The 23,313-nt window shown below is 40.8% G+C and overlaps 1 protein-coding gene and 1 pseudogene across 2 annotated transcripts in view; both read left to right on the forward strand.

The window, feature by feature from the left end:
* The window catches only part of MYO3B (myosin IIIB), a gene marked incomplete at both ends in the record, with an annotated part of 382,371 nt that overhangs the window by 240,755 nt on the left and 118,303 nt on the right, over positions 1–23,313 (forward strand). The window contains 3 exons of the mRNA XM_079709748.1: positions 16,098–16,209; positions 17,140–17,302; positions 18,634–18,714. Coding sequence (XP_079565874.1) covers positions 16,098–16,209; positions 17,140–17,302; positions 18,634–18,714 — 356 coding nt within the window. The remainder of the gene's footprint in view (positions 1–16,097; positions 16,210–17,139; positions 17,303–18,633; positions 18,715–23,313) is intronic.
* On the forward strand, positions 5,762–6,232 carry LOC307056800 (developmental pluripotency-associated protein 3-like; annotated as a pseudogene). The gene has a single exon. The product of its transcript is annotated as a developmental pluripotency-associated protein 3-like (transcript).

The following is a 23,313-nucleotide window of genomic DNA, read 5'->3' on the forward strand; positions in this document are numbered from 1 at the left end:
ATCTTCTGACCTCCTTTCATTTCTTTTTACCATCTTTAGTGTGTATGGGTTAGCTTATAGTCTCATGGTTACAAGGTAGCTGCTACCTCTCCAGGCATTATGTCTTCATTCAAGGCAGGAAGAAAGGGAAAGGGCAGGACGAATAGCTAAGTCAGCCACATTTGCCCAGCTTTTATTAGGAAAGAAAACGTTTTCCCAGAAACCATTTCACATCACCTCTCATTGGCTTGGACTGTGTCACATGACCATTCCTAGCTACAAAGAGGGGCTTAGAAAGTGGGGAACAGGGCTTCCCTGGTGGCGCAGTGGTTGAGAGTCCGCCTGCCGATGCAGGGGATACGGGTTCGTGCCCCGGTCTGGGAAGATCCCACATGCCGCGGAGCGGCTGGGCCCGTGAGCCATGGCCGCTGGGCCTGCGCGTCCGGAGCCTGTGCTCTGCAGCGGGAGTGGCCACGACAGTGAGAGGCCCGCGTACTGCAAAGAAAAAAAAAAAAAAAAAAAGAAAGTGGGGAACAGGTCTGGGGCTGGGTGCATTGTGACCCAAAGAAAAACTGGTGTTCAGTTAGCTAGGAATGGTAATGGGAGAGGCACTAATTATGCTTGTCACAGAAAAGAAATCTAATGTTTATTAATTGAATGAAGGAGTGACTGAACGACTAAGGGGCTGAATGAACTTGAATAAATACTTTCAGTTCCTCACAACCCGCTCATTTCTTACTCCTTGCTACCAGCTTCTTCCTCAGGATTGTAGTTTAAGAATTAAAAAGTATAGAAGTGCCTGAGTGGAAGCAGGCAAGATATTGAGGACCCTTTAATCCCATTGCCATGGAAAGATGTGTTTGCAGTTTTAAGCCTGCAACAAATTCTTTTAGCTCTTGCAAAGTGAACTGAATGTCATCAGTTATCACTGTGAAAACTTTATCTATAAGGACAGGGTCCCTGATATTCTCTTACAGAGCCCCAGGGTTAGTACTGGCTCACAGAACAGGAGTTGAAAGAAAAATCAGCATCACAGAAGAATCCAGACATCTCAAGAAAGACTGAAATCCAAATTTCAATTTTCAAAAAATAAAGCTGCTACTTTCTTCTCTGGGTAGTGAGCAGTGAATAAGGAAACACAAATCCTCCAGCAGCTAGGATGGCGATGCCATGCCTTATCTCTCCCAGGACATCCCTGGGTTTTTTTTCTTTTCACCTGTAACCACACAGTTGAGAGCCTGACATAAAATAGATCTTAATGTGCTATTTAGGTAAGTTACTATGTCTGCAGCTAAGTGAACAGAATCCTCAGTTCCCTGCAAACTGATTTACGTGGTTGCGAGAGACATGTAAGAGATAATACTTAGGGAGGATAATGGACAGTTTCAGCATTGTGAGTAAAATATATTGCATGCTTATGTGAACAGTCTCTGCATTTAGCTTCTAGGGGCAGCAATTGAGTGGTGGCATTCTCTGGGAGGAATCTCTAACAACTGCTGTTCTTGTATACTGTCATTCCCACCCTTTTGTTGTTGTTGTTTTGAGAAAGTGAGTTGCTCACCTCTCCCCAACTCTGTGTGCATTGATGCCTTTTATATAGGTGAGACCTTGGATGACTTCTTTTCTCCCTTAACTCTTATATTACCATTGTTATAACTTTGGTTAGTGCAATAAACAAAAAACATTCTAAAACTACCTTTTAAGATATCATTGAAAAACTCTTAAGAGATGGCCTGGTCCAACCTTCCCATTTCACAGATGAGAAGACTGAGGCCAGAGGGATGATGTAGCTTTGCCAAGGTCCCATCTCTAAGGAGGTGACAGTATCAGTAACTCTCCAGGTTACTATGGACTGAAGAGAATTTCTGTGACTACCTCTCTCCATTCTTAGGGTGCAGTATGGGTTCAACTTGGCCTGGCCTGGCCTGAAGATCCCTCCCAACTTGCCTATAGATGATTCACAATCCCAAAACTTATTCTTTTGAGACCCTCCCTTTCTCACAGAGCCCACACTGCTGACAGCTGTTTCTTATCTATTCAAGTATCAGAAAAATCATTTTTGTAGCTGATAGCTCTGCAAATTGAGACTGAAATCTATAGTGGTGATTTGAAAAGTGGATATAAGAGGTAATATCAATCACACTACTCTCCAAAGATACTGAGTAGCAGCAGTAATAAGCCCAGGCTGTCTTTCCCAATTTCCTTAATGTCTGCTCTGTGGGCAGCCTCATGAGCTAATTCAGTTATAGGGAGGAATCCATGTAGTAAAGAAACACAGGGAATGGTGGCCATGCTATGGAAACAGTATGTGAAGAAATAATAAAGGAAAACAAGAAGAAAGATGCTATGAAGATGTTAGTATCAGTGCAGTTGAGAAGACTGCCACCCTGGACTTTTGAATTGGCTGTCTGGCTTATTCTATGAAAATCAGTAGATGAATTAAAACTCTATGTCCTTGCTTGGAGGTTCCTTAAACAAATTTCAGTGGGACTAGCTTATGTTGGATAATAACAATGAAGCAACAGAAGGAAGACAGAATGAAGAAAATAATGGACAAAAAAGAGAAAATGTGGAAGAGGAGGAGTTTGCGAGGAAACCTTCTGGCACAGAGATGGCAAATGGGCGCCACTTTGCTCTCCAGCCCCAGCTGCAGACCTGGCTCCTCAGTCAAGGCACATTTCCTCCAGAGCCCAGATGGGGCTTTGGAACTCCCTCCAATATGGTGCTCTAAGAAACCGCTGCCGAGCCCATCAGCTGACCCACAGTTGACCTCTTAGTCATTCCTGTTCTAGCATGTTCTATTCACTTTACAGTGCATATCTGCCCAACCCTGAAAACCATGGTTTAGGGATGACTCAGAGGAAAAATTGCTAGCTGCTTTTTCATAGACGTTTGGGTTGGGGAAGAGAAAAATAAATTTTTGTCAAAGAAAGGAATAGAAGAAAGGAGAGAGGAGCATTTATTGACCATCTGCTTAAGGCAGGCTTTATGTTAGTGCTTTACATATACATCTCACTTACTACTGGTACTAGACCCCCAAATAGATAAAATTATTCCATTTCTACAAATGAGGAAACTGGTTAAAGTCATACAGGTAGTCTGTGGTAGAGTCAGGATATGAAATGAGGGTCAATCTGATTTCATAGCCCATCCTCAAAATACATAAATGACACAGTTGAACACATCCAAATACTCACTGCAAAATCAATCTGTAGAATTCAGGCAGAAAAAAATACATAATTTTACTAGTTGTGAAATAGAATGATCAGTTTAAAGCTTAACTTTCTATTACAAATTAATTTTTGAATAAACTCAGCCTCAAATCTCTAATTCTGTTTTTCTTCTTTAGAAAGTCTCCCATTTAGAGCATATAAGGAGGCAGCAACAGCATCAGAAACATTTATTAAGCACCTATTGTGTGTGCCAAGTGCTGTAGTGAGCACTACGGAATTAGAATTTACAATCTCAGGACTTCCACAATCTAATAGCATAGATCAACGTGACTTTTTATCCCAAGGTCCAAATTTGAAGAGTCTTCTTAAGGATATAACGGATATAATGACTTTTTTTTTTTTTTTGGTAGCAGATGGTGGCCAGCTGTTCTGTCTTTATTAAAGGCCAAACATGAAGGGGGAAAAAATTAAAATAAAAGGCCCTATGGTAAATATGAGAAAGAACTTAATAAACTAAATCTGGATTTTTATACACACTGAAGGGAAATGGGCAATTGGTGGTAATTATCAAATTATCCAAGCCAAAATAGCCCAGTTCCCTCCATTATCTACATAAGAGAAAATTATTTATGTGGATTTAATTGTTCAGATAATTGTCCTGTATTTTGGGTATCTGAGTAGACAATCTGGGTGGTCACTGATACAGATATAGGGTCCCTCAAGTGATATTTTAAAATAGGGAAAGGATTGCTACTCTTCAGATGATTGGGGATATTTCTACTTCGATGCAGGAGATATTAATCAAACTAGTATACAGGATTCTTTGACCAGGATTTGGGCCCATCGTAATTAAACCATAACAATTTTTACTTAATGTTTGAAATTAATTTTCAAATTGCAAAAATAATGTATGAATACCATTTCCTCTAAAATTTTAAAATATTATATGTTAGGCTAAAGTCTTTCTTTCTGCATCCCTAATTCCATTTCCCAGCATCCCCATCATGGCCCCTCTCTAGAGTATCCACTATTATTTTTGGGGTAGTTTTATCCTTTCAGAATACAGACACACACACACAGGGAGAGAGAGAGAGAGAGCTTGAGAAAGGGAAAAACCCCTAAATTTTCAGCTTGAATCACACATTTTATACCGTTTGGCAACTTGCTTTCCTATTTAACAATATGTATTAGAGATAAATCCATGTTGTTCCATAGCTGTAACAGATTCCTTTTAACTCCCTCATTGAAACCTGTGATATTTATTTAGCCATCCCTCTCCTGGTGGATATTGACATTGTGTCCAATTGTTTGCCAGGAAGGCTCAGTAAACAATCCTAAATATTAAACATGTGTGAGAATTTCTTGAGGGTAGATTTTGAACAGTTGCCCTTTCCAAGGGAAAATGATGTGCTCCAGAAAGTCATTTGGACCTAAACAAAGGAAAAGGATGACAGAGAGACATGGGAGCCAGTTTCTTTCCTGAGATAGATTGGATCACTGTAGACAAGTCACTTCACTTCTGTGGGATTGTGTTTGTCTAAGACAGTGGTTTTTCAACTTTCTCACACATGAGACTATCCTGGGGGGCTAATCTGTTCAAACACAGATTGCTGAGCCCTGCCCTCAGAGTCTCTGATTCAGCAGGGAGGTGTCTGTGCAAGTTTCCAGGTGATGCTGCTGTAGGAGACTTCCAACTTACCCAAATGTAATAACAATCACCCAAGATTTGTGATAGTAACAGTACTGGGTTAATGGTAAACATCAGTTTTAAAATCACAGAAGTAATTGTTTAGGCCAAGGAACATGTCAGCATGGCATCTTTGTTGGAAGGAATCTTAAAGGGTCATCCAATTCAACTACCTAACTAAAACTAGAATTTCTTTGGCAATATGCTTGACCTTGTCGGTCTGATTCCTATTGAACAGCTCTGAGTCTAAGAATTTGCTCTCTGGCTCCTGAGGCAGCTCATTCCATGTTTCAGATGTTTGATCACAGCCAAGTCCTTCCTAACCTTGACCCAAACCAACCATCAGAAACTCCTATACATTCATCCCAGTTCTACCCTCTGGGCTTCAGACAACAAATCAGCTCCCTTCTCCACTTGATGGCAGTCAGCTATTATGTTCCCCTCAGTCAGTGGTTCTCAAACTCTACAGTGCATCAGAATCACCATAGGAGCTTGTTAAAATATAGATTCTTGAGCCCTGACCACAGAGATTCTGTATCTGGAGTGTGACCCAGGAGTCCACATCTTTTATGAAATCTCCAGGTGGATCTGATGCAAGTGGTCTGCACATGACAGTTTAAGAGACTTAACTATGTTCAGGACACACTACCCCAAAATTTGACACCTTGGCATATTGAATATTTCAAACTGAAGGAATTTGAGAAATGACGTGTGTAGGAAGGACCTTCTGACCTTCCATGAAGCAGGCCATAAAACTGTCCTGTGTGAGATTTTTCTCTCACCACAGTTAGTCGGAGTTTGGATTTTTCTCACTCTTTCCCAGATCTATAGTTCTTCCTTGTTACTTTGTAGCAGTTTGAGAGTCTTAAGCATCACCTTCCCCTGGAACCCAAAGGAACTTCAAGCTGTGACTAGACTTCCAATGGACTCATCAGAGTTTAACCCAACCTGAACCCTGGAGTCTCCTCAGATGTCCATCGAAGAAAATTCCCAGGAAGTTCCAGCTGCCTCTCAACCTGTCTCTGAAGTGTTAATAAAGAACCTTCGTAACTTGGCTCTCAACCCTAGTACCAAATTCCCTTCCCTTCTACCAGAGTATCCACCTCAACAGGGTGGACAGAGACTTGGTGAAGGCATACTCCATAGGAGGAGAGGAGTGAGGACATTGTTAACTGCTTGGGAAGAAAGGATAGAAAGGATGATTCAAGTTATTAAATACCACTAGGGCAACCAATTTCCTCTGACTCAAAGAGAACCTTGGCAGAAGGAAGTTGAGACTTAGTCAAACATGGAAAGATTTAGATGTAGCTGTCATTATTGCCTGTATCGTAGAGATCCTTCTGAGGATACTATCACGGAGAATAATTACGACACAGAGTCGATTGAGCCATAAACTTTATTCGTGTACTGTTTTTTTCTTGCTAATAATTTTAGGATCATTATGAAGCAGCTTGGGAAAGCTACTCTACTCTAGGAGAGACTGTGTACCAATATTTTGATAACCTATAAGTTCTGTGATGTGTTTTTTTCTTGCATCTCTTTTCTATCTTGATACAGGTAACTTATAAGGAATCTATATATTGATAGTTTGCATTTGAATAACTTGAATATACTTTAGTTCCACTTCTTGATTTGACACAAAGAAGCACTAATAGGTCTCAAGTATTGCCTGTTTTAGCAGCCTGAAGTCAGTAAGATGAAACCCAATATCAAGAATTTGAAACAAATTAACTTGTGTGGAAGGAATGTAAAGAAAACATTGGGTAGTTTGGCTAGAGCATAATTAGAGCAAGGTGTATTAACTAAATTTTCTGGTTTTCAAAAATTTGAATTGTAATAAAAATTTTTGATGTGCTATTTCAATTTTCAGTAGTAAATAAATGTATGTATGGAGGATCTTACTAAAATTTGAGACATATTTGAGTACCTTTTAAAAAAAAAACTGTCTTGTGAATGGTGCCCTCCGTACACCTAGAGGAAAGGACCATCCTTATCTCTGAAGACAAAGGGACACAGAGGAATCTGAACAAACAGGCCTTGTTCAGTTTCCCCCAGTTTACTCTACTTAGCTCAAACTCCTTGTTTATCTCACATTTCCACAGCTCTCTACCCTTCATCACACCTAGTATAAAAACACTCAAGTTTAATCATTTCTTTGGGTCTTCATTTCCTTATGAAGGCTCCTGTGTCACATAAAACTTATATTGAATAAATTTGTGTGCTTTTCTTCTGTAAATCTGTCTGTGAAAGTCTAATTCTCAGACCCAGACAGGGAAGGACCCTAAGAGAGTCAAAGAAAACTATCCCCTCCCGTACAAGACCTTGTTAAGTATTTTTGTCTCTTAAGTTCAGTGCCCCCAATGTCTTCACCAGTTCTCAGATAATGTGGCTTGAGTTCCCTCACCATCCCAGCTGCTAAAGGCTGCCTGCCAAAATACACCCCCAAATATACTCATTAACCCCCTCCACCCTGATTTGTTATTCTTCATAGCACTTGTCCCTACCCAACATGATGTCCTTTATGTACTTGTTTAACGTTTGTCTCCCCCGTTAGCATGTAAGCTTTATGAGGGTGGGGAAATTGTCTGCCTTGCTCACTCATGTCATTCCAGCACTTCCATCAGTATCTGGCACATTAATAGGTCCTAAATGAAGTTTTATTTAATAAACAAATGAGTAGAGTGGGGATGAAAAGTCAGTTTAATTTAGAAAGTGATGAATGGGAACAGCATGGTTATATCAGAGCCCTAAAACTGTACAGAATGAATGACCCGTCCTAAAGGAAGTTATTTGCTTAAGGTTGTTTTTTTTTTTTAAAGGAAAATAAAAATGTATAATTAACCTTTTTTTAGAAGTCTCACTATTGACTTAGGTCTGTGCACATCTCCATTTAGAGGTATAGACGTTTTGCATGTGTTTGAATGCAAAACTCAAACTGGAGGGATGAATCAAAGCAGAGCTCATTCACTATAGGTTGGGATTTCAAAAACATCTTTAAAGGAGGCAGATCCTTCCCAAACAACATAAAAATGCAGGAGGAGAATAAGATAAGAGGCACAAATTTAAAATGTCAGGCATTACAAAAATGTAAGCAATCTCCAATGCTAATACAATTTTTACCTAAAATAAATACCTCTTAGTTCTCTCTCTCTCCTTTTCCTTTCCCCTTCCAGGAGTATGGGTAATCATTAGGAAAAAATAGAGGAATTAGATTCATTGTACTATATATTGTCCATTGTCGGAGGACGTCATTGTCAGAAGACTTTGCTGAAAACAAAAGGGAAGTTCAGTCACATCTAATTAAGGAAATACAAATTAAAACCACAATTAAATACCATTTTATACCTATTTTGGCAGTAATCGGTGTGTCTGACAATTCCTAGGGTTGCCATGGATAGAGGGCAGCGGGACTCTCATACTCCACTGGTGAGGCTATAAATTGGCGTGATCACTTTGAAAAACAGCTTGACTTTCTTGGTAAACTCTGACATGAACGTATAACACTAACCAATATTTCCACTTCAAAGGTTATAAGTAGAAGATATGTGTTTGAATATGTGCCTGAATTTTTCAATTTCTTTCTTTCTCTTGTTTAAAGATAATTTTCAGAAGAAGGAAAAGTCATGACTTACATGCAGATGTAAAGATGAATGTGTTTAAAGAATTTATTTTATTCACATGATATGAGGGAACCAAGCAGATGTAATAATTGGTTCAAAGGGAAAGTCAAACTAGCAGAGGCTTATATGAAGTAAAGGAATGTTGAGGTGAATTGTGAATAGAGACAAAACTGATTTTTCCACAGTGGAGAGGAAGTCAATTAAAATCATCACCAGAATGGACAGAACTTATGTATCTATCAGTTACCTACAATTGAGAAAGAGTTGCGAAATAGCTCAAAGAAGATGAATGGGGCTAGAATCTGATAATCCTGGAGGGTACCCTAAAGACAATGTCTGTTGTTTTCCATTGAAACACCAACACCTTACTGATACACTAGTGCAAGTAGAGTATTGTTTGGATCTCTCACACATGTGTCAAGGAGGGCCTGACAGCTGACGTTCAGATGTAGGAAATCAACACTTTCCTAAGTCAAAAGCCCAATATTCCAGATCACTGTACACACTCCAGTTAGCTGGAAATTGCTGGAGGATCAAAGGTACCTGTTAGAGAGTCAAAGATACTACCCAGTATATACAATACATCAGGTGTATACACTAAGAGCTGAGAGTAGACGTAGGTTTGATGAGCGTAAAGAGGCCTGAATTGGGGATTAGAAAACCTGGGGAAGTCTCAGCTCTTCTTACTAAGTTTGTGACCTTGAGCCAGTTTCTCTGGCTCTCTGGCTTTCTCTCAGGCTTTCTCCTCTAAACAAAGTAAGAATTTTTATTGATGACTCTAAATTCCCTTCAGGATCCAAATGTTTATTAGATGAGCCAGCTAATCCCCTGCACAGATGGCCCTGCAACAATGCCCAGGCACACAGAGTTTTGACACAGGACAGGGAAGATCTGTTTGTGAAAACATGAGGAGGAACAGCTGGATTTGGATGTCCTGGACCCCCAGTGTACAGTACACAAACCCAACATCTGTGGGAAACTTGGGAAGTTCAGTGACAAAGGGAGAAGTGTGAGAGAGGAAAGGAAGTTATTAAAAAACAACCTTCTACCAACTCATGGTTTTGCACAAGACTTGCCTCTACCATTTGTGACATTGTAAGAAGTTTATCACCAGGGTTGGCTCTGTCTTTACTCTGTGCTTAAATAACAGCAAAGGGGAACTGGAACTGTATTAGGGTTCTCCAGAGAAATGGACCAATAGGATGTGTGTGTGTGTGTGTGTGTGTGTGTGTGTGTGTGTGTATTTATATATACAGATATAGGTATAGATGTAGATCTCTCTCTCTCTCTCTCTTTCGCTCTCAGAGAAATTGATTTATTTTAAGGAGTTGGCTCATGTGATTGTGGAGGCTAGCAAGTCAGAAATCTGCAGGGAAGGCTGTGAGACTGGAAATTCCAGCAGGAGTTGATGTTGTAGTCTTGTGTCCAAAGACAGTGTGGTGATAATATTCCTTTCTTTTCAGGGACCGTAGACTTTTCTCTTAAGGCCTTCAACTGCTTGGTTGAGGCTCACTGCATTATGGAGGGTAACCTGCTTTACTCAAATATTAACAATATTAATTCTTCTGACCCAGAAACGTAGTATCTCTCTCCATCTATTTAGGTCTTCTTTCATTTTTCTTAACCAATGTTTTACAATTTTCAGTGCACAGGTCTTGTGTATTGTCAGATTTATCCCTATGTATTTCACATTTTTAAATGTTATAAATGATATTGTTTTTTCAATTTCAATTGTTCGTTACTAGTATATAGAAATACAATAATTTTTGTATATTGATCTTTAACCTACAATATTACTAAATTCACTTATTAGTTCTGGTAGGGGTATTTTTTGTTTTGTAGATTTCATTGGCTTTTCTACGTAGACAATTGTGTCGTCTTCAAATTAAGACAATTCTACTTATTCCATTCTTATATAGATGCTTTTTATTTCTTTCTCTTGTTTGCACTGGCTAGAACCTCTTCAATGTTGAATAGAAGTGGTGATAGTATGCCTACATGACTTGTTCCTAAGCTTCGGGGGGGATAGCATAGGGGGATAGCATTCAGTCTTCCACCATTGAATATGGTGTTAGCTGTAGGTTCGTCATAGATAGTTTATTTTTTCAGGTTGAGGAAATCCCCTTTTAGTATGAGCCTATTGAAAATTTTTGTTTTTTAAAAAATAGTGTTGGATATTGGATTTTATCAAATCCTTTTCCTCATTTATTAAGATAATATGCTTTGGGCTTCCCTGGTGGCGCAGTGGTTCGGAGTCTGCCTGCCGATGCAGGGGGTGCGGGTTCGTGCCCCGGTCTGGGAGGATCCCACGTGCCGTGGAGCGGCTGGGCCTGTGGGCCATGGCCGCTGGGCCTGCGCGTCCGGGGCCTGTGCTCCACGACGGGAGAGGCCACAGCAGTGAGAGGCCCGCGTACTGCAAAAAAAAAAAAAAAAAGTAATATGCTTTTTCTCTTCTAGCTTGTTAATATGGCATAAAGTTGTTTGTAATATTCCCTTATACTTTTAATATCCATAGAATCTATAGAATATCACTAATCTCATACCTTTGTTTTCTTTTCTTCCCTTCCCTTTCCTTTCCTTTCCTTTTCCTGATCTGTATGGCTAGAGGCTTATCAGTTTTATTAACCTTCTCAAAGAACAGCTTTTAATTTCATTCATTGTGTCTTTTCTATTTCAATGATTTTTCACTATGATCCTTTTTTTTTTTTTTTTTTAGCGGTACGCAGGCCTCTCACTGTTGTGGCCTCTCCCGTTGCGGAGCACAGGCTCCGGACGTGCAGGCTCAGCGGCCATGGCTCACGGGTCCAGCCGCTCCGCGGCATGTGGGATCTTTCCGGACCGGGGCACGAACTCATGTCCCCTGCATCGGCAGGCGGACTCTCAACCACTGTGTCACCAGGGAAGCCCACTATGATCTTTATTATTTCCTTTCTTCTGCTTACTTTGGGTTTAATTTGCTCTTTTTTTCCTAATTTATTGTGGAGGTTGAGATCATGTATTTGAGACCATTCTTTTTTTCTATTATAGGTGTTTCTTGGTATACATTTCTAAGTACTACTTTAGTTAGCAGTCTCCCACAAATTTTGACAGGTTTTTTCATTTTCATTGGATCAAATTTAATTTCTCTTTTGATTTCTTCTTTGTTATGTGGGTTATTTAGAAGTCTGTTCATAAATATTTGGGAATTTTCCAGATACCTTCTTGTTAATTTCTAATCTAATTCCACTCTGGTCAGAGAACATACCTTGCATGACTTGAATATTTTTAATTTATTAAGTCATGTTTTATGGCCCAGAATATGGCCTATTGTGGTAAGTGTTTCATATGTAATTGAAAAGAATACGTATTCTGTTATTTTTGGCTGGAATTTTCTATAAATGTCCATTAGGTTAAGTTGGTTGTTCATACCTTCTATATCCTTGATGATTTTTTTTTTTTTGCCTACTTGTTCTATCAATTATTGGAAGAGGGTATTGAATTCTCTGACTATAATTGTGTATTTGTTTATTTCTCTTTGCAGTATTAACACTTTTAGGTTCATGTATTTTCAAGCTTTGTTTTTAAGTGCAAAAATGCTTCAAATTTTTAGGTTCTTCTGATGAATTGACCTCTTTATCACTATGAAATAAACTTCTTTATCCCTGGTAATATATTTTTGCTCTGAAATCTACTTTGTTTGATATTAATATAGCCAGTCCAGTTTTAATTTGACTGGTGTTAGCATGGTATATCTTCTTCTTTTACTTTTAACTTATTTTATCTTTATATTGTGCATTTTTTGGTAAGACTTGATGATCTAGAGAGATTCTTTGTGGTGGTTTAAAGATATGTCCACAAATCACTTGATACTCCTCCCTTTAAGAGGTAGAACTTAAATTCTCTCTCATTATATGCAATCTGGACTTAGTGACTTGCTTCTAATGAATAGAAGAATATGGAAGAAGTGATGATGTATCACTTCTAAGCCTCGGTCATAAATGGCATTGCAAATTCCTTCTTGCTCTCTCTCTGGGATCCCTTGTTCTGGTGGAAGCCATGTTCTATGTTATGAAGATACTCAAACAGTCCTCTGGACTGTGCCAAGTCCTCAGTCCATGTGCCAAGGAACTGAGAGGCATCCTGACAATAGCCAGTAAGGAACTAAGGCTTTCTACCCTTAGCCTTGTGGCTGCACCATCTTGAAAATAGATCCTCCAGCCTTAGTCAAGCCTTTAGATGACTGCACCCTTGGCTGACATCTTGACTGTAATCTCATGAAAGACCCTGAGCCAGAATTGCCAGATAAGCTGCTTCTAAATTCCTGACCCTCACAAACTATGAGATGATAAATGTCTACTTTTTAGGCCATTAAATTTGTTATGTAGCAGTAGAAAAGTAGTATATCCTAGGATCATACAGATCCTTCCAGTTTATGATTCTAGCATTTAAATGAAGAAGGATGTGTCTCCAGTTGCCTGTTGCTTTTACTAGCACTTTAAAAACTGCTTTGCCTGTTGTATTTTAAAACTCTTCCTTGAAAAGTCTGCATTCCATACAACAAGACATTTTAGGCAGAAAATTAAATAACATTTTGAATAGAGATATTTTTCAACTAGATATTTACTATTTTAATAGCTTATGTGATTTAATAAGATGAGGCCTTACCCAGTCAATGAATGATTACAAAATGAACACACTACCCACATCTGCCACCAGATCAAGAACAGAAATGTGTTTTATTAATAAACAATAATGTGGGAATTCCCTGGCAGTCCAGTGGTTAGGACTCCGTGCTTTCACTGCAGTGGCCCTGGGTTCAATCCCTGGTTGGGGAACTAAGATCCCACAAGCCACACAGCATGGCCAAAAAAATAATAATAATAATAATTTTAAAAAAATAATTTTTAAAAAAAGATGAGGCCTTGGGAAATTTAACACTTGCCATAGAGTTCTGAAAGAGAGAAGAGCTCTTAGGTCCTTGGAGGGCCAACAGGAGCTATGTGGACCCCTTGGCATTGTATGCAATGTGTGGTGTCAAGAGCATCTTCCTAAGAAAGAATGTGTATAGCTTTTACCAGATTTTCATAGAGTCTTGCCCCCCGCACCAAAAAAAAAGAGTTAATTACCACTTATTTGGTTCCCATTGCCACCTACGAGAATTCAAGTACAGAGAGTTAAGTGACTTACCTACGGTTAGAAACAGAGACTTTCTCATTCTTAACTCAAGACTCAAACTCCAATCTGAGAGATGAATTCTACCCACCAGAGACAGCTCAGAGTAGAACTGGTCTTTACAGTGCTCTCAAGTGCCCAGACCCTCAAGACAAATCTTTACATGTATTACTTTGCTGTTGCATATCTCCTGCTTGTTTAACTCATCAAGCTATTTCAAGAAGGGGGTGGAATGGATCTTCTCCAAAAGATGTCCCCTTGCTGGCAGATCTTTTATCTTGGTGCTGTTCAATTTTGCCCTTATACTGAAGCACACAGAAGCTCAGCCAAATTCCTCCCCCCGCCACACACCCCGCCATGGTATCTGCTAGAATACAGAATTACTCTGTGGAGGAAACACAGTGTATTTCTCTGACCTGATTCCTGTAAGCATATCACTTACATGTTTCATCAATATTTTTTGAAACCTTCACATCTTTGCAATAACTGTTATCCATCTCTTTCTGAACTATGAATGTTATCATCATAATAAATTAAAAGATTTGGGTTGAAGAGTCAAAAATCAAAGTTAATTTCTAGTATTTATGTTAGTTCAAGATACATTCTGCTTATTTAGAAATTAGAAATTGCTAAGAAGCATCCATGGTTGCTCAAAAAACAAGTATAAATCCTTGAATGGAGAGCTAGAACATATCTTGCAATCTTCTTATATCTTGCACAGTGCTGGTCATTCATTAGATTCTCTCTAAATACTTCATCACCAGTAGTGTTGAGCAGTCATCCTGAGCAAGCCTGGCTGATTAAAGCCAAGGGAGCCCATGTTCTGAATGGCCAGGCCTAAAGGAAAGAGAGTCGGAAGTCCTGGTGTTACCACTGACTTTTACATCTTAAGCTATCTATACTTCAGCTTTCCCAAGACATTCACCCCTATAGATTTGCCATCTATTCCCACCAACCCCATGCACTCTAGGACACAATCTTTTTGCTTTGGTCAAATCCAAATCCAAGAAGCCATGACTGAAACTACAGTCCTGGAGAAACTAGACTGAAGAAACTAGGCTGAAGAATTGTGCTGATGCCACGAACTGCTCAGACCTAAGCCTGACTCCTGGCTGTCCCTCCTCCCGCTTAGCTCCAGGAGACAACTGCTGTGAGCAGGTTCCTGGGCTTGGCCAAATGACCTAGTGTGGTCCTGGCCACCATTCAGGGCTTCTGAGAGAGCACTGCTCCTCCTCCTCAAAGGTGGAAACAGAGACCCAGAGCCTTGGAATCATTCCCAGGATCTCTGAATGCAAATGTTTTCAGCAAATTCAGCATTCAATCCTAACTTGTGAAACAGTCTTGTAGCCCTAAGATAAATTTAAATGGCTCAAGTGTTAATCAGGTATGTTTATTTTTCCATAAACAGAAAGACGTGGGAATATTTGGCAGGAGGAAAGGACATATTTTATGTTTTGGTGATTTTCTTAAAAAGTAAAAACAACTCTATATTTTAAAGCAATTCTAAAATAACAGATCACCCTTTCTGAGGAATGACAGGAAAATCCTCTGACAAGGAAATTAAGTTTATTTTTAAACTTCCAAGCAGTTGAATTTAATTATAGATGGCAGCAAAGAGCAGAGGAAAGATCCTTAAAAGTTTTTAAAAGAAAAACTAAGGTAAAGTTTTCTAAAGGATAATGTATTCAATAGTATATACATATATATGCATATATATAGACATAGACATATATATGGACATATATACACACACACATATATATACATACACACACACACACATACACACACACACACATACACACACACACACACACACACACACACATATATGGAGAAGAAAGAAGAAAGAAAAGGAGAGAAAAACCCTTTTGGTGGTGTTCTTTGAATCTACCCAGAAACTCTTTCATCTGGAAGTATGGAAATTCATTAAAATGAGTAATTTAGGAAGACAAATGTGGTTTTGGTGATTGTCTCAAGAAAACACGCCAACTTTTTACCTTGAGAGAGACATGTAGCTTAACAGACAAAATTAGTTGTATTAGGCTATGATCATTTTTGCTCTCTACATATTGCTTCAGATGGGATTTTCAAAGCAGAGTCAAATTTTATACAATGAGATGACAAATTATTTTTATAATAGTAATACTAACATTTAAAATGATGACTTTTACTAGGAGAGCTGTCTAAATTTCAGTTTTTTAAAGGATTAGATACTTTGATTTTGCATGCAAAAGATGCCAGGTATGTACTGAATATGAATTACAAAGCAATATTAAAAGGAAAATACACATAGCAGAAAATATGAAAGTAGGTAAGAGCCAATAAGCATGAATTGTATATATTCCACTACCTAGTACACTATTATTGATGCTCAAGAAATATTCGATATTAAAAAAAAAGATATGTCAATGGGCCCAGAGTAATTCTACTATACTGAATCAAATGGTGACTAAAAATGCTTTATTTCACTCTTTCATTTTGTAGGTATTATTATTTGGCATTCAGAGCACATCAAACACCTCTTGCCAGCAAAGAGAGCTGTGTCGCTATCTTGGAAAAGTCCAGATTAGATCACTGGCTGCTGGGAAAAACAAAGGTAGTTCTTTCTTTGTTGTTTAGATTGTCACTCGAGTTGCTCTTCTGTGAACCTTTGTCTCTTATCAGTGATTTGAATAGCTCTGTAAATTGTGTAGCTTAGCAGACAAGACCCCAAGCTAATAGTGATTTTTGCCGGTCTTGGGTCAGGAGTCCCAGGACCTCAGGGACCAGAGGAGGAGAGTTTGCCTCCTGTTCTGCATGTAGTGAGAACCATTTAGCATTTCTAGAATGAGATCTTTGAGCTCATTTTCAAATGTCCCTTCTTCAATGCTGCTTATTCCAGCACCGCAGGCAAATACACAAATTATACGAATGACAGTGAGTATCTTTTATAGTTTTGTCCATTTTTTTTAGACTCGTGATATTTCCTGCCCACTCTGATTAGTAGTCTCATCACGTCTAGCTTTTCATTCAGGGGAACATCATGTCCCTGCAGGCTCCCAGGTTTTTATGGTCCGCTCTGAATTGCCCTACAAAGCCAGCCTTCGCCTGAGTGTGGATGGCGACACTGCTGCCTCTCAGCAGAAATAATTAGATCACTGTGGGTCATCCAGGCCCCAATCCCTCTGAACTTCTGTTGGCCGTGGGTCAGTTTTGTTGGTTAGCACCTCCACCAGAGCTGTGGAGAAAGAGATCAAGCTGAGAAAATGGAACTCATGGCAAAACTGAGGCTGGCCTGGAGAACATTTAGGATCTCCTAAACCCCTGTTAACTTCATCATCTGTTTATATCAGTAGTCCCACATAGGCTGGACCTTAGAAGGGGAATTGTATTTGCTTCCAAGAAGTCAGTAATGTTAGCATAAATCAAGTCACTGTAAACTTTATTTAGATGATGCTTTTAATATTTACGTTAAGAATATGTTGGAGCAGAGTGAATTTCTGTTTGGGAGCCCACACGTAATGCTAAAACTGATGTCTCATTTCAGGTTTTTCTCAAGTATTACCATATTGAGCAGTTAAATTTGCTACTGCGGGAAGTCATAGGCAGAGTGGCTGTGCTGCAGGCCCATGTCAAGGGGTGGCTTGGAGCCAGGAGATACAAAAGAGTCAGAGAGAAGAGAGAGAAGGGGGCCGTTGCCATCCAGTCAGGTAAACGGTCCTGAATCTTGGCATTTCATTAAGTACTTGAGGCCACTCTCCTACTGCTCTTCTCGGTGGTTCCTTCTCCTCCCTCCGTTCCTTCCTTCTTCTTTCCTTTCTTCCTGGCTTCAGCAAATATTTAGCGAGTATCTACTGCAGGCCAAACCTTGTGCTAGGTCCTGGGGATATAGCTGTGAGCAAGACCGTCATGGTCCCTAACCTCCAGGTAAGCAAACAAGCCATCCCTACCTGAGGCAAGATAGAGGGGGTAGCAGTGGATGGATGTAAAACCCACATCACACAGACGTGTGCCTCAGCTCCCAGATGCACCACATCATATACACTTCAGGTCCATTACCAGGTTTTCAACATCAGAATTGCTACTGCCACGTCCAGGAGGCTCTTCTACCCCAGACAGAGCTTGTAAACCAAGGGAACAAATCACTAGGCTCTGTCATACGCCCAGCCCAGTCAGTGCCTCTTTACATACACGTGTGTCATTTGTGCTACAAACAGCATTTGAGTTCCTGTGCTATCTCGAGTGGTTGTGAAAGCCCCAGGTCTTGAACACAGTAGATGAATTCCTTTGTGTTTTCATAACCCAGCATCATAATGTCCACTCCGGACTTCATGACCTCACTCAGACTGGAGAGCTGTGGTGCTCAGGGCGGGAACGAAAAGGAGAGCCGGTCATGCTCCTGGTGGCAGCTCAGTGCCCTGGTTCTCTGTCTGAAGGACTTAACACCCCGCCCCCTGCCCCCAGGTTCCCTTTTCCTTTCTCTTCTTTTCTGCATCCACTTCCCATGCCTTTTCCCTTCCTATCACATGCATTCCCTCCCTGAGCACAGTTCTGCGCATAGTCCACCCTCACCAAATGTAACTGTGATGCTACTAATCATTATTATTTATTTTTCTCTCCTTCAACTTTCATGTTTATTCCTTCCTCCCAATAAAAAATATGGAGTGGGTTGGGCTATTTCAGTCTTCTCCCAGCCCCTAAGTCCTGAAGACAGAGCTTCCTCCGTGGATTGGAATGACAGGGACCCACCTCACCTAGACAGGGGTCCCAAGTGATTCATAAGTGGAATCCAGAGGGCTCTGGAAACTCACTGCCTGAACCAAAATAACTCCTTATCAAGAAGCATCTCGGAGGCCAAGCTGAGAGTACAGAGAGGCCCCTCTTCCCAACCATCACTCACGTAGCTCTGCTTATTTTGTTCAGTGAGAAAGTAGGAGGGAGGAGGAGAGGGGTAATAGATTGGAGGGAAAACAGCTTATATCAATTCTCTGGCACATTCTTAAATTAATGTCATTCCTAGCACATGGTTTTATATTTTTAGCCTGGAGAGGATATGATGCTCGGAGGAAATTTAAGAAAATAAGCAACAGAAGGAGTGAGTCTGCTGTTCATATTCAAGCAGGTAATTAAAACATCATTTTCATAGTGTCCACTTGGAAATATTCTGTGATTAAGTTCATATGAGTTTCAAAAAGCTGAAATGTTAATAATTCAGGAGCACTGGAATAGGAGTCAAGAGTTCTAGTGAGGGAGGGTTCTAGTGCTTGTTCTGATGCACACCCCCACCATGTGAGAATTGGCTGCATGCCATACTTGGCTAAGGATGCTCCAAGTAGGTACCCTTGTATTCCAAATTTTATGGACTACAAGAGAAGGAAAATGAGGCACAGAGAAGTGAAGTAACTTGTCCATGATCATACAGCTAGTCAGTGACAGAGCCAGAATTCGTTCACAGGCAGTTTGGATAGATTCCACTTTGCATACTGCCAACTGAACAAATCCCTTTTCCTCTTGGAGTCACCCGTCCCTCGTCTGTGAACAAGAGCATTGGCTAAAAAGGTCTAAAGGACGTCTTCCAACTTTGGAGTTCTCTGGTATCACAGAGAATTGGTATCACAGAGATAGGAACAGCTCAGGGACTTTCCTGGCTAACTGAGTTTCCCACACCCAGACCTGTATGTGGCTAAGGCAGTCCTTTGGGCCCTACAGGGTGAGGGCACTGTGGCTCAGCTTGTGGCTGCCTGAGCACCTCGAGCTCTGGTGCCTGGCTCCCAGGTCATTCTGCTCTTCTGCAAATGGCAGTACCCACGGTGGCTGCGAGGCCCGGCTCCCTCTGTCATTTGGAGCTGCATGTGCCTAATTGAGGCCCTGGAAGAAACAGGCCACAGAGCACACCAGGAGCTCCTAGAGCACAAGAAATCGGAGACAGAATGAGAGAGAAGTGGCCAGTCCAGTGGACTGAGCAGCAGGGAGAGGGAGAGGGTTTCAGATACTGCCACGCATGAAGCAAACGTTTAAATAAAACAGCTGCAACCTTTTCGAGGAGGTCCCTGCCCAGAGCCTGGCTCCAGAGACACTCCTCAGAACTCTCTGGCCCAGTACAAACCTGACGACTTCATTCAAAACCAAAATATCTGGGAGGAAGGGGTGTCATTTAAATCCAAATGTGTAACTTTTAACACCATCCCCTAGGAATTCTAAGCTCTACAACTTCAAAGCATCAGGAAGAAGGATGCAATTCTAGTTGCAGCTTAAGAAAGACAACTCAAAGTGCAGTTTTTTTCTCTACCTCCCCACTGCCCAACACACACACACACAGTACTCCCCACCCCTGCCCCCGCCATTAAGAGAGGATACTGGACTGATCTTGCCGTTTGGCCCAAAGCCCAACATACATTTTCAAATAAAAACTTTGAGCTTATGTATTGTTGAGCCACTGATCATAAATAAAGTATGTGGGATCATAAATCAAATTTTCTCTCTCTGAAAATCATCTTTAGAGGGCTCCCTGTTTGCACTCTGTTATTGCCAAGTGAACACTGCATAAAAACAGACAAGTGGGCAGCCTCATCACATCAGGACAGTCAGGATTTCATCTCTTCAATGCAGCACCTATGGGATAGGTACCATGGGAGGGTACTTTTGTTTCATGGGACCACAGAGACCACGTTTCTTTAAGGAGCTTCCTCTTGTAGTTTCTTTTTTTCTTTTAGCCTTGCAGGCACCCCCCTTCTTAGCCTGGCAGCCATCGTTCCTGCTTATCAAGTGGCATCGGGAGCTTCTGAGTCCGCAGGGGCTTAGGCAGGCATGTAGTCATTGAGGGTGGTACTCACGCCACCTTGCCCCCTTGGCAGGAGAGTGTGGCAGCCAGAGCAAAAGCAGGCAGCGTCATTTTGCCCTTGAGCCAACACCATGGACAGGAACTGAGGTGCTGGTTCGGTGTTAGTGGTAAAGATACTTAGATAGGGTAACAACATTTGCAATTTTATGGGCATTTTACTTTTACTTGAGAATGTTTTCCTTATCTTTAGAGTCAAAGGCAATGTGTTGATCTAAAAAGCAAAGCAGCTCATCCCAAAGTCTCTGTTTCAGGGTGTGCGCTTCCCAAAGCATAATCCTCTCATTCCAAGCTCTTCCTCGTGACACTAAGACATTTCAAGTAGAACAAGCCCCAAACATAGGGGTGCTCTTACTTTTGAAGCCTGCAGAAGTGGCTTAGGGATGTTATCATAACGCAACCGTTTCTGGATATTTTCTAAGGTTATTCTGTAATTTATTATTTTTTCAACAAATCATTTCATTTGAAATTTAGATTCTGTGCTATGTGTTTGTTTATATTTCAAGTTCTGGCCGATAGTCTTTTTTTTTTTTTTTAATCGTGTTGCTGAGCTATGTTATATAGTTTTAAAAGAACAGCCCTTGAAATTTAGGAAGCATTTGGCCTACATGTTGCTACAGAGCAGCACATATTGAAATTTGTTTTCCTTTCATCTCCTTCCCAATAAAAGCAGCCGTGCGGCTTATCCCTTTAGCTTCCTCAGAACTTCCTTTCAGAATTCCCGATCTATTACGGCACATTCACATACCAGAAACAAGATGCCTTTTCATGCTGTCAACCTTTTTCATCTGAAATGTAAATTAATTCTTGCTGGTATGCCTTGACAGAGATCAAAGTCGAGGTATTAACCTTCCCGGGCTTTCTCCAGGAATCCGTCCCCAGGACCGGGCTGCTGTGGTTAGGAGGCCGGTGTCCCCATTACGGGCCCTCCTCCAGGCAGTCCTCGGCCTAGGTGCCACCATCTCAAAGGCCCAGGGTCCTTTTGGAAGTGACCTCATCAGTACTTTAAAGCAGGTGAGGAATGATCCGCCTGGCTAGTCTTGGGAGAGATGAGCCTTCTCATTTGAATTGTGGGCCCTTCGCTCAGATTCCTGGAGCTTGTTAAGTGGTTCTGACAGCTAGTGATCTGGGTGTGATACAGGGAGGGACAGGGCTCCAGATTGGAAACCTCTCCCTTTGCTCCATGGGTCTTTTCTTGCCTGTGAGTCTTTGAGGTAGGCCACATTTGCATTTTCAAAATAAACAGATGCCTTTCAAATACATGAGCTGGTGGTCTTGAGATCTCTGTGGGCCCGAAACTGTTCACCAGCCAGGGAGCAGTGCTGGAAGAGAAAACAAATGGGAAAACACGCCTGGCACATGCGCACACGTTTCCTGTGCGCAGAACATTATGCCGGCAATAAAGGGCATTTGTGAGATGTGGGGTCGCAGGGAGAGAGCTAGCTGGGGATCTGGGCAAAAGTATCCTTTATCAGTTTCTTTTTTTGGCGGGGAGGGAAACCACTTTGAATGTCATCTTGGTGAGAAGTGGCATGCTTCATTGTGTTTTTATTATTGATTAATGCTGATAATAGGCTCTTACCATAGGAAAACACACTCCTTTAAACACCAAAGAATTTTAAAAATGTACTTTTTTAATCAGAAAAATAATTGAGCACCTATTAGTGTTCAGATACATGGGGTATTCTAAGTAAAAACTAATAGTTGTATGTCATCCCATCACTAATCTGGTTTTTTTTTTTTTTTGAGTTTCTAGTGTTTATTTATTTATTTTTTTATTGGAGTACAGTTGATTTACAATGTTGTGTTAGTTTCGGGTGTACAGCAAAGTGAATTGGTTATACATATACATATATCCACTCTTCTTAAGATTCTTTTCCCATATAGGTCATTCGACAGTATTGAGTAGAGTTCTCTGTGCTATACAGTAGGTCCTTATTAGTCATCTAACTAATCTATTATTTTTTAAAATGAATTCTTAAGTTTCAGAAAGTGGATATAACTAGATTTTGTCAACTAAAATTGCATACCTTCCTCAGTAAACGCTATCAAAACAAACAACCTGCAGGGAATTTAAAAAAATATCTACAGTGTCTCAGTCTTTTAAGTTTTTGAAAGCACAATTTTAAAAAATTGCCCCTCTAATTCAAAATCTTTTTTTAAGCGAGAGCAAAGTGCTGGGCTCCCCATGTCACAGGGGAAAAGCCTCAAGTAGGTGACAGTGGAGCCCTAGAGGCTGGGAAGGAACTGCAAAGAGTGTTTCCAGGAGGATCTGGCTTTTCCAGCCTCCCTTCCCGCCTGTCCCCCGCAGCCACCCCTGGAGCAGGAAGAACCCATTGGTTGATAGCACTTTTTCATCTCATTGCTTCAGTGCTGTGGAAGTTGTCATTTTCTCTTTCTCTCTGTCCTCTGGTCAGCTTCCTACTTACTCTCCTCCTTCGTCCTCCGGGAGATAACAGCACTAAAATCTATGGCTGTTTCCCCCTCTGATGCCCTTTGGGGGGAGTGCTTTCTGGGGCGGCAGCCTCAACCTTGTGGAGGCTGAGGGGGCCTCTTCCTTGAGCCTGTGAGCAGGCATTTTAAACCAGTTGCAGCTGGAACCTCTGGGCCACGCATCATGTGACTCCAGCCAACGGGAGTTGCTTTAAATGCAGCTTCCAGAGAGGAAAGCAAGCAGAGAATCCAGACAGGCTCTGCCCCTCCCCCAGGTTAACTTCTTTTAGGAACCCGACCCCTACATCACGTCGGAACCAAGTTTTTAGTGTTTAAAACTGCCTGAACTTTGCAATCTCTCTCAGGGTAAGGCCTCCTCCTGGTCTTTTCTAACTTTGAAAGGCTGGTTCCTTTAGCATTGTTGGTGGGTTGGCAATGACTAGGTGGTTA

Source organism: Hyperoodon ampullatus, assembly GCF_949752795.1.
Source record: "Hyperoodon ampullatus genome assembly, chromosome: 8".
NCBI lineage: Eukaryota > Metazoa > Chordata > Mammalia > Artiodactyla > Ziphiidae > Hyperoodon > Hyperoodon ampullatus.